General features: G+C 40.0%; 2 protein-coding genes across 5 annotated transcripts in view; one reads left to right on the forward strand and one right to left on the reverse strand.

Moving 5' to 3' along the window:
• LOC110990174 (ATP-binding cassette sub-family C member 9-like) overlaps positions 1–15,546 on the forward strand; it is an 85,473-nt gene that overhangs the window by 32,617 nt on the left and 37,310 nt on the right. The window contains exon 31 of one of the 2 annotated variants that reach the window (XM_087136312.1): positions 264–1,415. The exons of the other annotated variant lie outside the window; for it this stretch is intronic. Coding sequence (XP_086992438.1) covers positions 264–401 — 138 coding nt within the window. The 3' untranslated portion in view covers positions 402–1,415. Of the gene's footprint in view, positions 1–263; positions 1,416–15,546 lie in introns of those variants that run through there. 2 annotated transcript variants of the gene reach the window in all.
• On the reverse strand, positions 1,033–14,568 carry LOC110990172 (protein disulfide isomerase Creld2-like). 3 transcript variants are annotated; one of them, XM_087136323.1, is made up of 14 exons: positions 14,397–14,568; positions 12,720–12,984; positions 11,566–11,648; positions 10,351–10,405; positions 9,973–10,081; positions 9,670–9,708; positions 9,364–9,413; positions 8,918–9,044; positions 8,045–8,146; positions 7,390–7,569; positions 6,278–6,412; positions 5,502–5,546; positions 4,045–4,077; positions 1,483–1,617 (listed from the first exon to the last, which is right to left on the reverse strand). In XM_087136323.1, exons 2-13 carry the CDS (start codon positions 12,861–12,863, stop codon positions 4,061–4,063), a joined length of 1,086 nt encoding a protein of 361 aa, XP_086992449.1. In that variant the 5' UTR covers positions 12,864–12,984; positions 14,397–14,568; the 3' UTR covers positions 1,483–1,617; positions 4,045–4,060. The 3 variants fall into 3 exon arrangements, with proteins under 3 accessions (XP_022110728.2, XP_086992449.1, XP_086992448.1); XM_022255036.2 differs by lacking the exon at positions 4,045–4,077 and having other exon boundaries at positions 1,033–1,617; positions 14,397–14,543; XM_087136322.1 differs by lacking the exon at positions 1,483–1,617 and having other exon boundaries at positions 3,279–4,077.

The raw sequence follows: 15,546 nt of genomic DNA on the forward strand, positions 1-15,546 counted from the left end.
GTTTTCTATGATTTTGACCTTTGTTTACATATATAACTTTGACATGGCGACATGCAGAAAAAAAGGACATCAAAGACGTTGATTGGTCGATAAATGTCGGCTGATTCGATGCTTTTCAGTAAACGTCTGCTGATTGGTCAGTCTGTAGGTCAGGATCAGCACGTCTTGCAGAATTAACCGCCAACCTGCCAATTCATTGAGCTGGCTTTTATGACGAGTAAAAGGAATCTGTTACTCAGATTTCACTTTCTCGTTTCTGGCAGCACCGAGTTGCCACGATCCTGGATTCCGACTCCATCTTGACCCTGGCTGACGGAGAGATCGTCGAGTATGACACACCAGAGAACTTGCTCGCCGACCACAATAGCATCTTTGCTTCGTTGGTCAACTCAAATCAGTAAAACTGAGCATATTCTGCCTCCAGAAGTTGAGAGCCATCTTCTCAGATCAGCATAGGTGCTTTTGCATGTAAATAAAGCATTTAGAGCAGCCAAATCACATAAATATAGATATTTCTTTGTCATTTGTATCCTCTCGGTTTCAATATGAATAAAATAAGGGCTTACTCTAGGAAACTGAGCACTATAACCTCGTTTTGAAAATCAACCATGCTGAGAACAGAAATCAAATTGACCTTTAGAAGTTTGTGCGTTTGACTTTTCAGGTTAAATGACCCACCATTGCAAAATCAGGCTGAAGTTGGTAATTGTGACGTGTAACAATTCCTCTATCTACTGTTTGTTTACATTTCAAAGTGATCAAAAGTCTCATTTTTTCTGTCTGCGGAAAGCTTTTGTAATATTTAGAAGTGAAAACTGTTGAATTTCCACTCCTGCAGGGATATGAAGTTAATAATTCCAAACCTGGTAGATCACGCATACTATATGATTCATGTGGAACTGCGGGGCAGCATACATTGCAAACCGAAATGTGTGAAGGATTTGAGCATGAAACAGGTATTTTCTTAAGTCACTTGAATCTTTTCTACTTCTACCGTTGTTAACTCCGTGATGTCAAGAAAGATAAACCAAGTTAGATTTCAAATACATGTATTACTGTGTGTTTTAGACTTCCAGACTCTATTACAAAGTTTTACCTACAACGGAACAATTGCTCCTTTCATGACCAACTTAGAATAATATCAGCTTTTTCCCACAAATACCAGAAGTTAAAGGCTATTCTACCATAATTCCACAAAACCACCTCACTTCCATTGTTGGCATTGCTCATAACATAACAGCATTAACTTTGTAATGTTTCCATAAGTAAAAAGGTTCTATTAAGTTGTGCTTAAAATCGTTTTTTCTGACTTACACAGTTGTGAAAATAGCAAGGAATGACTTTTTATAAATAGTATGGGATTTGAGGGATTGAAATTAAGTAGAATAAAAAACCCAAACCGGCATCATAATTCATCTCGATTTTGCTCTGAGCTGTCTCGCCCCTCGTGTCTTAATTCATTTTTGTTGAGTGAATCATTCTGTTTCTCACTGTTAGATTCATTTCCCCCAGTTGCTCTACTCTGAGATTCCACACCGACACTGTCAACCTCCCCTCCTTTGGCAGTGGTGCTGTCCGCTTCCTGATCTGTTTCTTCAGCAGGTGGCACATCACCATCTGCAAAGCAGGGGTGGCACAACAAATAATTTAGTTTTGAGTTTGAGAAAGCTAACCACAAAAACCATACATTAACAAGTGGGTGTTACAATGCTTGGCAAAGCATCAAAGGCAAACATCAAATTCATTTCTCCTTATCGCCTGGGGTGAGTGAAAAACTTTTATTGAAATTGGAGCATTCAGGACTATTAGCATTCGTAAAAATGGTAGCGCTCAGGGCTAGAATTTCAAGGTGAAGTCAAATGTTCAAGATTTATCACAAATCATGAACTGACTTTTATCAATTGGAACCGTTCTCAATCCAATTTCACGGTAATGTTTCACAGACCCGAGGGATAATGCTTTGAGAGATGATAGGACTGCTCTAAAGTTAGGGAGGGGATAAAAGGGTGAAGAGGAGAGCAAACCTTTGTGATCTGCTACCACTGATCATTCAGCCAGTGATACATCCCTGTTATCACAGGCACAATGAAGGGGGTGTCAGGTGGTTAAAAAACCGGTTAAGTATCAAGCACACACATTCATATCACTTTATTAGGACACAAGGCTGCAGAACCTGCCCAGGCTGACAACCCAACAGGTAAATGTGCAGAGTTTCATCACAAAATGCTATATATCCTTTTCACTGACTGTGAGATTGAGATTCATGTAATGAATGATAATACGGGCGATTCACAATAGTGTGCCACCAAGAGTTTGCAACCCGTTGGCCAATCACAACGCGCAAAAACTGTCGACCCTTTCCAAATGCCTATTTGTTCGACAGATTTCGTGCATTGTGATTGGCCAATGCGTTGCAAACTCTTGGTGGCGCACTCTTGTGAAACAGCCGTTTTGTCTGCTTAAATAATGAATAAAATACGGAAATTTTATGTAAATTCATCATATCTCGGAAAATGCACATCAGAATTTAAAAGAAGATATCAAATAAAAGATATTTTTAACAATACATGAATATTGGTCATCTGAACTCATATTTTTCAAAAAGTGGGATATACATGTACTCTGTAGTGTTTTGTGATGAAGCTCTACATGTACATCAATCAAACTGCTTTAATTCAAACAACCAACAGCACTAACCACCTCAGGGATACTGTTGTCTTGGATTTCTTTTGGTGTATTTCATTTCACATGTACACCAAGTGTCATTGATCACTGCTGTCATGTCTGCTATGTGTTTAACATGAAAAAAGAGTCCACAGAGCCACATGGCCACCCAAAAGTAATTAACTGCAATATTGATAGACAAAGCTATGGTGGGTATTTAACAAGACCTTGATGTTTGGCAGATACTGTGGATCACACATAATACACATGTGCAGCAGCACCAACAGATTATCCTAAATTAATTTTATAAAAACGACATTCATTTTGACAGCGAGTCTACATTTCATGCTGGCCTTACAGTCAATTTTTCACGGCAGTAAAATAAATTAAGACTCAAAACGGAATCACTGAACCACAGTCACAGTGTAACACAGTGTGACAAAGAAAATTAAACTAATGTAACTTTACATGCCCAATACATACATGTACATCAACATCATACTAAAAACATTGAACAATAACCAATACAGCTGTATGTGCAAAACATGTGTAACATGACTGACTGACTGACAGTACTGGGGCAACAAAAAGCTTAAGGAAATGTTGTGAACAACCTTTTGGCCAGCTCCAGCTTGCAGTTCTCATGCCAGAGGGGTTTCTTGCAAAAACATGGATCAGGTTATTCAATGCCCCAGCAAAAGGCAGCAATCAAGTTGTTAAGCACGTCACCTGGTGGAGCAATTGGGTCATTTGACGTCCCAAGTACCGTGTCCATGTACATGTACTTTGCTTCTGATAATCCAAAAATATCAAATCCTTGCTTGGCAGATTTATCCATTCCTGACCAAGTGCTGATTCGAAGTTCAAGATGACTCTTACTTCAAGATTTCATTGTTGACGGGTCTGATGAGTCTTGATTCATATATCCTTTCCATCCATTTATCCTCTGCACCTTTCTTAGACAAGGAAAGAATTTCTTGCAGATGGTCATCGCTGCATCCCTTTGTTGGCCGTAGCAAAATGGTCATAGAAGTGATAAATGATTAGGTATTCCAAACAGGTCACCAAGTAGCCTCAGATTTCTTGTTCACATGTACACGGATTTAATAGATGGCTTGCACTGACATCGCACATTTCCCTAAACCTTCCACTATCCACCATCTTTGAGGTCAGGCCACATCTGACATGGAATTGATCATGTCTATGACTACGGCTCTTTATCGCGGTACACTTACGCCAACACTTAAGCCAAAGCCGCAAGATACCAGATTCATAACAAAGCCTGACATCAAACATGGTGGGCCACTATTAAAGGATGGTGAGAAATGTGAAGTACATACACCAGTAGAGTGAAGCTCTGTCTAAATAATTTGGCTGTACCTTAAATAATTACCCATCAGTCTTTGGTAGTGGCTGTAATTCAGAAAGAAACAAATCATACCAATACTACGGATATTAAAACAGAACACTGGCTGATTTATTGTACCGATTACTCAATATCACACATGGAATATATTAACCATTCTACGGAGACGAAAAGGTTGAGAGCATCCTCAAAACATTAGCGGCAAGCCTGTGAAATTTCAGGGATGATGGGAGAGTATAAGAAGATTATCAACATAAATGTGTCTGTCAAAGACCGTCACACACTTTATGCATTGCAGACGTCAATTTGACGTGACTGTGATGCAAATGCTCATGTTTTATCGAGATCATTGCTCCAACTAAACTTAACGACAATAGATACTGACGAATACAGAGACAGATTGAAGCCTGGTTTCAAAAAGTGTTAAATATCTACAGGAAGACAAGTGTTCGCAATTTGAACAGCCATTGGTGCGTGCTTTCATGTAACTGTACTCTAGACTTGTCTTTTATAGTTTCTTATAAGACTGACATGTATTTTACAGTGCAAAAGTGTAAAATCATTATTGGTCAAGCACACTGAATCTTACATTATGTTGAATACATTTTCACTCAAGAATTTAAACATCCCAGTCTAAACACGCATTTTAAGTGTATGATTTGAAAAGACAAAACCCTCAGGCACATAAATCAGCCCATGATTTAGCCCAAGCCCTAATCCTGAGGGGAAAAAAACCTTTTTGAGGATAATTTTGCTCCTAAATCACAACTACACACAATATCTACAACATCAAAATGGATTGTGTTGATAAATAATGCACAAACAAAATCAAGAAGCACATCAAAATGCTGGTCTTTTAAGAATTCGCAATTTATGTACGCAACGGAAAGAATGAGGCTGTTTAGTACTGTAGAGGAATTGCTTATGAAGAGCAAAGAACAAAATAGCATATGTGTAATGACACAGGGCTATTTATAGAACAAACTAGAAATGATATTGTTCTTAGCCCCATTTACAGTACTCAGTCCATGATTTCATGTGGTTTGTTGTTCACTTTCCTCCTGTGTTTCTGATCAACCGATTTATTAACTTTATTGACCCCTGCTTGTCGAGAGGTCTAGTGCAGACAAGACAGAAGTGAAAACTTTTCCAGGAACATAAAAAAGTACATGTACTCAGATAAAATACCGTTGTTGAGACATAAACTGAGCATAGGTGTCTCCTTTTATGATCTGCCCCCTCCCCCTCTGTTGTCTTGACTCCGCCTCACAAACTGACCCCTCCTTCCCCCCCCCCCCCAACAGCAAGTCTCATCATGTGTCTCTTGCTGCCTCCTGTTGAGCAAAGAACCTCATCATGTACCACAACCCCAGGCCCATCCCTAAAATGACGGCCATTATGGGGCTCCCTCTACTAGCCAAGACCGAACCAATGAAAAGAAAGAAATATAGGAGATAGATAAGGATTTCACCTTTGAGGCTCATTGACGGTTGCGGGGGGCTGCCCTTGCCATCCACTGCAGAGTAAAAAAAAAACCAAAATCAATTGACATTTGACCGTCAAATTATAGAACACTGACAGGCAAATGCAAATAATTAATGGCTAGGATTAAAGTTGCTTAACATAATGGGAAAAAATAGGTTGTATGCAAGTTACATGTACACATTTCGTGGCTATGGCTTTGGTATTTGGTTTTGCCACTGGTGTTCTACAGAAAAGCCACAGCCATAGACAATGATAATCATATCTAACAAGGTCATGTGCTCTCCCAAGGTAAGAAATTGAGGTACTAAATACTGACATTTCTTTTCCTGTAATGTTTTTGGGGGTGCAAATGTGTATTTGTTTGTATGCCGAGTGCAAAAGTGTTAGATAGATTTTGTAACAATCACACTGGAGAGGATATTTTGGAACAGTTACATGTAACTTTAAACAAAAAGGATTCTTTTGCTCTTCAAGTAAGGCCAAGAAGATTGAACAGAAATTCCCGAGAGTTTAGCTCTGGGTGGATTGTTATCAGTGGAGGGAATTTTTCAAGGACTAACCATTTGCTCAGGATTAAATTCAGTAACTTTAAACCAGATTTGTTAATCCAACCAATCACAAGAAGGTCCACAGGGCATGAACAATGGTAAGTGGTCATCCATATCACAGTTCATTCGAAAAGCCTGTGACGTGTCTTAAAGGGGTAGTGTGATTGACTTTTGAAGACTAGAGTAGAAAACTGACGTTTCTTTAGCTACTTACATACTGACTTGGGGACGCATCCGTCTGTGATTTGGAGATAACCCTCCTCACATTCACACAGGAAGCTCCCTGGAACGTTCTTGCAAAACATGTGATCCTTCTTACACGTCTCATCCGTTTCGCACTCGTCTATATCTGAATTTAGACAGGTTTAGAAACACAGTCAGGTGGGATAGGCCTACACAGAGTGATGCGTTTCAACTCTTGCCTGATGCCAGCATTGGAAAAGTTGTCTTATGAGTACACATGACCTGAATGTTTTTGTACAGGTAGCCTCAATGTAAAGGTGTCCACAATGGACAGATGAACACAACAAACAGGTGACAAGAGTGAATAACGACAGGTACGTGGGCATAATTGGAATATGTAACAACAAACAGGTGACAAGAGTAAATAACAACAGGCAGGTGGGCATAATTGGAATATGTAACAACAAACAGGTGACAAGAGTGAAAAACGACAGGCAGGTGGGCATAATTGGAATATGTAACAACAAACAGGTGACAAGAGTAAATAACAACAGACAGGTGGGCATAATTGGAATATGTAACAACAAACAGGTGACAAGAGTGAAAAACGACAGGCAGGTGGGCATAACTGGAATATGTAACAACAAACAGGTGGTGAGAATGAACAGGAAACCATAATAGGCAGGTGTAGCCACAATGGACAGCTGGCCACAGGAGACATGTGCCTACAAAAGAGGAGGTACATATAGGTAGCAACAGTGGTGCTGCTAGGAGAAGTACTGAGTTGTTCTTCAGGACAGGTGCCCTAAAAGTTAGCCTCAAAGATGGGAGAGCCTCAACGGGATGTCACCCTGAAGTTAGGCACTCAAAATGGAAAGATGGCTGCAACAGAGAGCTCTCGCCACTATGGATAGCTAACACAATATTTAATTGGAGAGGTTACAGTAGCACCATACAAGGGTATCTGTTTTGAGTGTGTGTGGTTCTGAAAAGAACCACAGGGTAACACAAATATTAATAGACAGGTGAATTCAGCGGACAGAGACATGAATGCACAGGTGTCTACGGTACAGCTCAACTCAACTCTACCAATTGTTACAGCCTTACGATTTTTCGAAGTTCAACTGCTTCATTTCTCCCTACCTTTGCACGTGGTTTCCTCCATTTTGAAACCACTTTTACACTTAACACAGCTCTCTGGGCCCTCCCCTATACACTGATCACAGGCCATGTGGCAGGCCACACACTGGTAAGACCCCGGGGAGTTCTGGCAGAATTCATTTGACTGGCAGGGAGGCGTCTCTTGCTTGCACTCGTCAATATCTTGGCAAATTGGAAAGAATAGGCTGGAGAGATTATATTTACATGAAGGACCTGTTTAAACAAAGACTCAGAAATTAATGTACAAATGCGAGATTGGAAATTGGCCTGGCTTTGGCATGCGATGAAACCTTTGCCATCAAATTGTGGCGAATTGAAATACCAATGCCCTTCTTACCAGACACGAGTGCAATAATATGAATGCAAAATTGCTGTACTTCTAGGAAACTTGGTAAATATAGATTTACTACATTCAAAGCAGAAGGATGAAGGTCTAAAAAGCCCCTGCAACCCTGTAAAAAAAGCCACTGCCTCCCACTGCCTCTCTGTGCTGAGGACATTACACTGATAAAACACTGAATTAAACTTTAAGCTACACTGGGACAAACATTTGCCCAAAATGGAACATGTAGTTCCAGTCAATTGAGAAATCAATGCATTATTGCAATCTTCCCTGATTATATAACATTCTGGTTACCTTGGCAACCCTTTTCCTCATCCTTAATGTAGCCCCCTTTGCATTTCTTGCACCCCGTGGGTCCGCCCTTGGTGCAGGTTGCTGCGCAGGATTCATCACAGGCTGCAAAGCAAGCCAAAAGAACATGACTTATGTGAATAGTCAGCCTGAATGTTAACTTAACATGCGCAATAATACAGAGCTTAGTTCATTTAACATATGTTCAAAATCTTCAGCATTACCTTTATGATACATTTGTGCTGTTTCCATCATCAGAGCCCCCAAAAACCCACATATGGCACTATTGTATCTTTAACTTGGGCATCAATCCTCTTGCTTGCAGGCACACCAGACAAAGGTTTCACATCCAAGATTTTTCAACTCCGACTTCCATGGCACCATTGACTTCAACAGTACAATTGCGTACTGGATTTCATTAGTCTTACCTCAAGCCATTCATATGAACATCAAAACTTTAACCCTCCTATGGTTTTACAGCACAGATATGCATGAATGCCAACAGTCACTCTTGTGCATGTGTTTTTTACATGGAACACAAACATGCACAGGTTCAGTGTGTACACAGTTGGTTGCCAGCACAAAATGACCCAGGGTCTTTTGTGCTGTCCTCTTCACTGCATTTAGTTTACTGCACAATGATGCACATGAAACAGTGAGGCACAGTTGTTGGGAAGCACAAAAGTGCGATCTGATGTTCCTGTGAAGATCTGTTGGTGCAGTGCACAACACAACACAGCTGTGCTTCTTTGAGGTGTTCACCAAGTGACCCAAAGAGTGACTTCAGCATAGGAGGGTTAAAGAGGGAAAAAACTGAAGACCACTCACGCACGTTTGCCATCATTCCCACAGTTAACATGACAAATGGAGACTTACCAGTGCAGACTGTGTGGGTTTCGTTAGCCGTCTCTGTGTAGAAGCCATTTTTGCAGACGTCACAGAGCTCACCCTTATAACCGCCACTGCACTTGCACTTCCCCGTACCGGCCCTGGTTCCACCGCCCTGGTGAAACACAACGTCATGAATTTACTCCAGGAGAATAGAAACTACAATTTGACATCAGCTGTGTGCATCTACCAAAACTCACGAGCAAAATTAGAGGGTATTAAAATGTTTGCAATTGTGCAGTGGCAATAGTTGCTATATGCACACACTTTTATGCAGACCAATGCCCCACATTAGACTTGGTTTCTCCTGCTACATTTTCTTGTTTAGCTACTTGAAAGCAACTTGTCATCCCCACTGAAAGAGCACTAGATGTAAATTACAACTTTCTCTCTGCAACGATCAAGTACAGGAGTAATTGATGACATGTACTTACCGAGCATTTTCCATTCCCTTTGCATGGTCTCTCCAGACCTCCAGGACAGTCTGATTGACAAAGAAAATTACAGCGTTAACGCCAGACTTTAGTTTTCTTTAAATCCTTTTAAATATAACACTTCACACAAGTCCCTTTACAGCCTAACATTGTCTTACCTGTTCCTTCCCACATTTCCAAAAATCATTCAAGCACCCATGTGGTATTATGGATTCATCGAGAAATAAATACAATGTAATTTACATGTAAAAAGATTACAGGACAACTTATGACAAGACTGTACATTATCTCATGCATAATGCATACCTTGGCATTCTGGGCCGTATCTATTATCTGGACAGCAAACTGTTGAAAGATCGAAGAGAAAACCAAAAATATATAAGCATCAGTAACGGAAAAAAAATCAGTAGATAGAAAAAACAAGACATTTTGAAATGAATAATACAGATTCCTGAACAAACAGCTTTTCAAAAATTTTGCCGCTTACGGGTATAGTTGAAACAACAAAGAAAGTATGTGTCGCTGATACATATACAAGAATTCTGAAAAACCATGTCTTGTTTTCATAAAATTCTTGTTTAACTGACATCTGCAGCACAAAGTTCTTACTTAGAAGAGCATCGATGCACAGCCATTGTAAAAGATCCGGCTGATCTGTTTGATGTTCCTTCCACCAAGTCTCAAGCTGTTCCTCATGGTCTTCAAGCAATCTATTGCACTGCATAAAGACAACAAGTCAGCAGGGTGATTGGAGACATTGCAATAAGTGTACAAGTTCATTTCAAAACAGTGTGAAGAGAGTGATTTTGAGAGGTGACTGAGGATGGCGGTTCGCGAGTCACTGAGGTCTAAGTGTGAGACACTATACATTCCTAAATATGAAGATGATGGTGGTGTCATGATATTGAAACAAGATGGACATTTTGTCTGGAAAACACTGATTGGTCCAATGAATTTTCAAGCACTGTGTGAGATAGTGCGGCTTACCTCGTGTTCATCCTTTGAGCACAGCTGCTCCACAATTTCTATCAATCTTGTTTCACTGGATGGAGAAGAGGGCATAGCGGTACATGTAAGCAATCCTTTTAAAATTTCTTATGTATACAAGCAAATTTGAACACAAAGAAAACTCTGTCCAGCAAGAGCATGTATAAATTCTGAGCGTCACTTTTCCAGAAACTGTGAGCACTGTAATAACGTCTGATTTAAATGCACAGTATTGTACTACCTGCACTGTGCTGAAGCCATCTTTTTTCTTGCTGAGAACATACATGTGCAATTGACAAAAACGTAGATGTGCTATACGTGTACGCTCACAACTGGTCAGTGGTGTATCCAGCAGGGGGGGGGGGGCAACTTGCCCCTGCATACCATATACTCTCCAAAATAACAACCAAGAAAAATTTCAAATGAATAAACATGTAATTTCAAGACTGATGTAATCATTCACTTTTGGTGGGACTATGCACTTTAAATAACAGGTACATGGTGTAATGATACATGTACAGGTGTAGTTGGCTCAAAAAAAACCCACTTTCTGAAGTGTGTACATACTTGTACTTTCAAACGGAACTGTACAACTGCCTTTTAATTAAAAGCCACGTAGTAAACAATCTGCAGCAAACACTTGACCACTGATCAATAAATGTAGCACAGAAGCTCATCACTACATTTAATGACAGCAGGCAGTGAGTCCACAATGCCTTGATTACACATCTGTGATATTGATAATCAGTAATTACATGCGCAGCTGCTAGGCTGCTATCAGCTGATGTCAGGTCATTTATCAATCCCAGTAATCAATAAAACAAATTCCTCTGGGCCCGTAGCAGGTTTTACCTTTAAACAAGGCTTATGGATGTAACATAAATGTACATACAGTTGTAGTTTGTACACAGTTTATGCAGTAGTTGAATATCATCTGCCTTTTAAACGACAAACCCCTGCACATGTTCTTGGGCAGACGGTAGGCTTTCAATCAATGCTTCTTAAAACCTCATCCGTAATGCCTACTTTGCTGTGAAATCAACTGTGGTTTCACTTTTGATCAGTTTACCGTGTAATAATAAAAATACTAAACAGATACATATTTGTATACTGTGCTTTTACTTTACAATTAAGATTAAAATATTAATGACAAAAATGGACAAATTTTTAAGATGGGTACTGCCTAAATGCATGCAACAATGTAACCACACTGACCTCGTGGAGTATTTTCCTAGTTTCTTTTCCTCCCAATCAGTGTCACCTCCAGCAAAGTTATACCGTGCCGTTCGCTCCATTCCCTGATCAATCAGATGAAAAAGCCCCAAATGTTCAACATTCAAACACTCACTCCAGAGTCTAATCATTCTGCTGAAAGTAAGTGGATGAGCCTGATGCTGATATGCGTAGAGCCTTGCGAGATGGCAGACCCTTGCCATAGAAGTGAAGGTTGCAAGCATGCATGGAGCCAAGAATTGGCAGTTTCGAATCAATTCAACCGCACAGGCCATGAGGGGTTTGGGAATGACAGGCCGCCCAGCTTAATTGTTTGCTACTCTATTAAAAACTACAGGCCAGCAACCGGTACGTGAAGAACATAGCATTACTGTTGCCAAAATTTAGCATTAGTCCCTGAGCCTGTTTGCAACAAGCTTGTTCACATGAATAACAGAACAGTCCTGTTTTTTCTTGTTCAGTTCAGACAAACTGTTGAAATAACCTGTCTGTGTAGCAAGCTGACCTTTCCCCATTATCCAGCCCAAGAAGAAATGCTGGCACTTATCAGATAACTAACTACATGTAACTTGGGGTTTCAAATCACACAAAGGGTTCTGTTAAAGGAAATAAGGCTTGTTGTTGAGTGATAGAATGCTTTTTTCTAAGTCCACTGTCTATGATTTAGTTGACAGGAAGGATGAATGCGGAAAACATTATAATGATAATGTGTACTTTATTTATCGATTTTTGACGGAGAGAAGATTTCAAATGACAGGAAAATTGTTACTTTGGTGAGTCCAAATATTTCTAACAAAAAAAATTTGATTAAAACATGCTGAAGGTCCACTGGAGCCCAAACGTGGACAAAATACAGTGTATGGACAATCTTTATTCAATATGGGCAATTTACTGAAAATGCGTAACTGAGTAACATACAAAATGCTGCAATGATCAATCAATCAAATAATTGTTTTAGCCTTAATAGGCAAGATATTTCTCCTACACTTTCATACTTTCAATTTCAAATAAAGCTGATAGTTCTCTAGCTGTTTAAAACATACCAGCATGTACATGTATGCATACACATGCGTACGAACATGTATTTCAAACCAATGAATCTAGCTCCATGTAGAAGACAAATTCAATCCTCTCACCTCCTGGAAAGACTTCACCAAAGCTCTGCAGGTGTCACATTTTTTCTGAACCTCCTCATTTTTCTTTTTGTTTGCCGCACTTCCGCTGACAAACAGGAGAAAGACGATCGAGACGATTGAAATTGCGGACTTTGTTGGAAGCATGGCCAAGATGAGCTGCCCTACTGCATCAGACAGGCCTTTGGTTCTTCAGACGCAACATACATGTACACTGTACCAGTCTTCCAACAATTGTTGGTATAGAATTTCAGGTCACTCAACAATTCTGAAAGAAATGAGCAAGAAGTAGATGTCAGTTCAGAAAAAGGCTTGTAGCAATCTACTTCCTTCATGCTTACTACAAATAATAATAATAACAACAAAACTTGTACCAACCTGAAATATGCTTGTGAAATTTCGTAACCAAATTAGTAAATAATTAAAGTATTATCTTTTCCTTTCATTGATTTTCACATCCAAATATTAAATTTCTATAACAAATAAACTTGTACATTTACTAACTGATCAAATATTCCAAGATTAAAAGTACACAATAATGATACAATGAGGAACTTCATCACGTTAATCAGAGGGTTTGGTTTACATCAATACCATGGTTATAAAACAACAAAAGACACGAAATCACCGACCACAAACAAAATCCCAAGCAAATGACAATAACATTGGACCATGAAAAAAAAAAAGAGGAAGGGGCGAGTCAAAACCTGGGACTCAGGTGATCTGAAGAAATAAATGTAGAGGGGCAACCCTGACATGCATGAAGACATGGAAGGGCCTGGCAAGGTAAACAGTAGTGACCTACAAAAAATCCCAACACATCGTAATTTATCCATCTCAAAATATCTCTACTTTAACATGTTCAAATCATCATTTCTTTGCACTGCAGTCCGATGGAATCCAAATTTAAATCAACGAAGTGGCTATCGTTACGGCAGCCATAATGCATCTCTCATTTTCTACCGTTACGGCACTGAACTGCGCAAGTGCGATGACGTAGCTGATCATTACAACGGTTTATACGTTTTAAAATTACCTGAATCGCTGAACGCTTGTGGCTGAGTGGTCAAGGTGGAAGGTTTGGAACCACTGGTGTGTGAGTTCGAATCTGTGCTCTGACCATTTTTTTTTCGCCTAAGTTTCATGTTTTATACCATAATTTTTTTTTTATGTTGGTTTCTAATTGTATAGGCCTAAGGCTAAGCAGGAATCCTTTTTCTTTTCTCATAAGAGGCCTTGGAGGATTTTTTTAAAGGGAAATTAAATCCGAAATCTGCGCTAAGTTGGCGCACTTGCGCAGTTGCAGTGTCATAGGCCTAACGATAGAAAATAAGAGATGCATTACGGCTGCCGTACCAACAGCCACGGTGTTAAATCAAAGGTTTTTATGACATCCAGACGTCCTTTCTCCAAAATCACTACGAAAAGAAAACAGAAAAAAATAGGCTTAGCTTAAAAATTTTGGCTAGGCATGGAGGAATAAAAAAATTACAGACATGACATGTCTCCCTCAAGACCCCGGGCTACAGCCTACAGACTACACTAAGACTAGACCCGACGTCAGTAGGCCTAGTTCATGCATGTACTTTTGTAGGCCCCCTAATGAAGAAAGTGCAGGCAGGATGCAGCATTCTTTCCATTGTGGTTAATAATTCATTCGGTTTGGTTTATTTCACTTACCCAGTCGAAACTAAAATACAATCGTAGAAATTTAACATGTAGGGCCTATATGTACTGTAGAGGCCGGCGAAAACAATCACAATGCTAGATCACGCATGGGCGCTGCCATCTTGCGTGGATCGGCCAATGGATTTTCGCCACATCAAATCACACGTTCTAGACCTGATCCTCGTCGTAAATCAGAAAGGGCCTAAGTAAAGATCGTATAGCGCCGCCAGCGCCTCAACTGTAGAGTTAGGAACACAAAATAGCCACTGGACAGTGTGCGAATCTACTAGCTGGCTGCAGAGTGTGCGTCTGGTCAACGGAAAGAGGCTTACGACAGCTGCGGCCGACGTGACTTGCGTTGGCACAAGTGTTACAAACCTCTAGACGTAGCCACAAATTTCATAAACGATCACTTTGGCTGTGTGAGGACTGCCCTGGCTGTCTGCATGTACTGAACAGAAGATGGGGGCGCACTAGCCGTGGTGCGGTGGCGGTACCCTGGATGAGACGGGCACAAGGAGTTCTCAGCAGCTTGGTGTTACCATAGAGCTACAATAGGATCATGTGCTGAGACGGATGCAAAGCATGTATATAATGAAATAAAGGCAACTTGAGGGAACTTTTTATATCCATTCCTTCCAAAAACAATAAAATGTCCCAAATATATTTAACTTAAAAAATGTTCTTCCAAAAATTATTTCTGGATCCGCCCTTTGGATGTTTGTGGAATGTTCATTCTGTCATAAAGAAATGCATTGTTGGTTAGTAGTTCCTCCAACATATTACATGTAGTTGAGGTGGTGGAGGTTAGATGGCGACTTACTACGAAAATTTTTGAAAAGAACTATTTTAAATTTAACTGCGTCTTTTGTATAATAATAGAGTAGGGTGGAGACTATTACATGCTTTGTTTGTACGGGGAAAATATAGTTTTGTACACTTCTGAGTTTGTGGCTGGTGTTACAAACTGAGTTGAGTGATTGACCTTATGTACTCTTGTGGGTTTTCAGTTTGGTGTGATGGTTTGATCATGGGTTGAGTTTTCCATGTAGCCTTTTCAAGCGGTGTGCTTCATGCACGTCTGTCCCAGGGAGTGCTGTATAGACCCCCTGCGTACGATAGGATAGGCTTGAGTAAACCTTTTGTGCATTCATCGTAATTA

This window comes from Acanthaster planci, linkage group LG04 (genome assembly GCF_054643075.1).
Source record: "Acanthaster planci isolate LZ-2023a linkage group LG04, COTS_SCS, whole genome shotgun sequence".
Taxonomy (NCBI): Eukaryota; Metazoa; Echinodermata; class Asteroidea; order Valvatida; family Acanthasteridae; genus Acanthaster; species Acanthaster planci.

Bases quoted from the DNA above. Each gene is read 5' to 3' on its own strand.
- LOC110990172 (XM_022255036.2), bottom strand. From the start codon at position 12,863: ATGCTTCCAACAAAGTCCGCAATTTCAATCGTCTCGATCGTCTTTCTC. The intron at 11,649-12,719 runs GTGAGAGGATTG...CTGATTGATCAG, and splicing joins TGGTGAAGTCTTTCCAGGAG to GGAATGGAGCGAACGGCACG. The intron at 10,082-10,350 runs GTAAGCCGCACT...GTCTTTATGCAG, and splicing joins GCTCAAAGGATGAACACGAG to TGCAATAGATTGCTTGAAGA.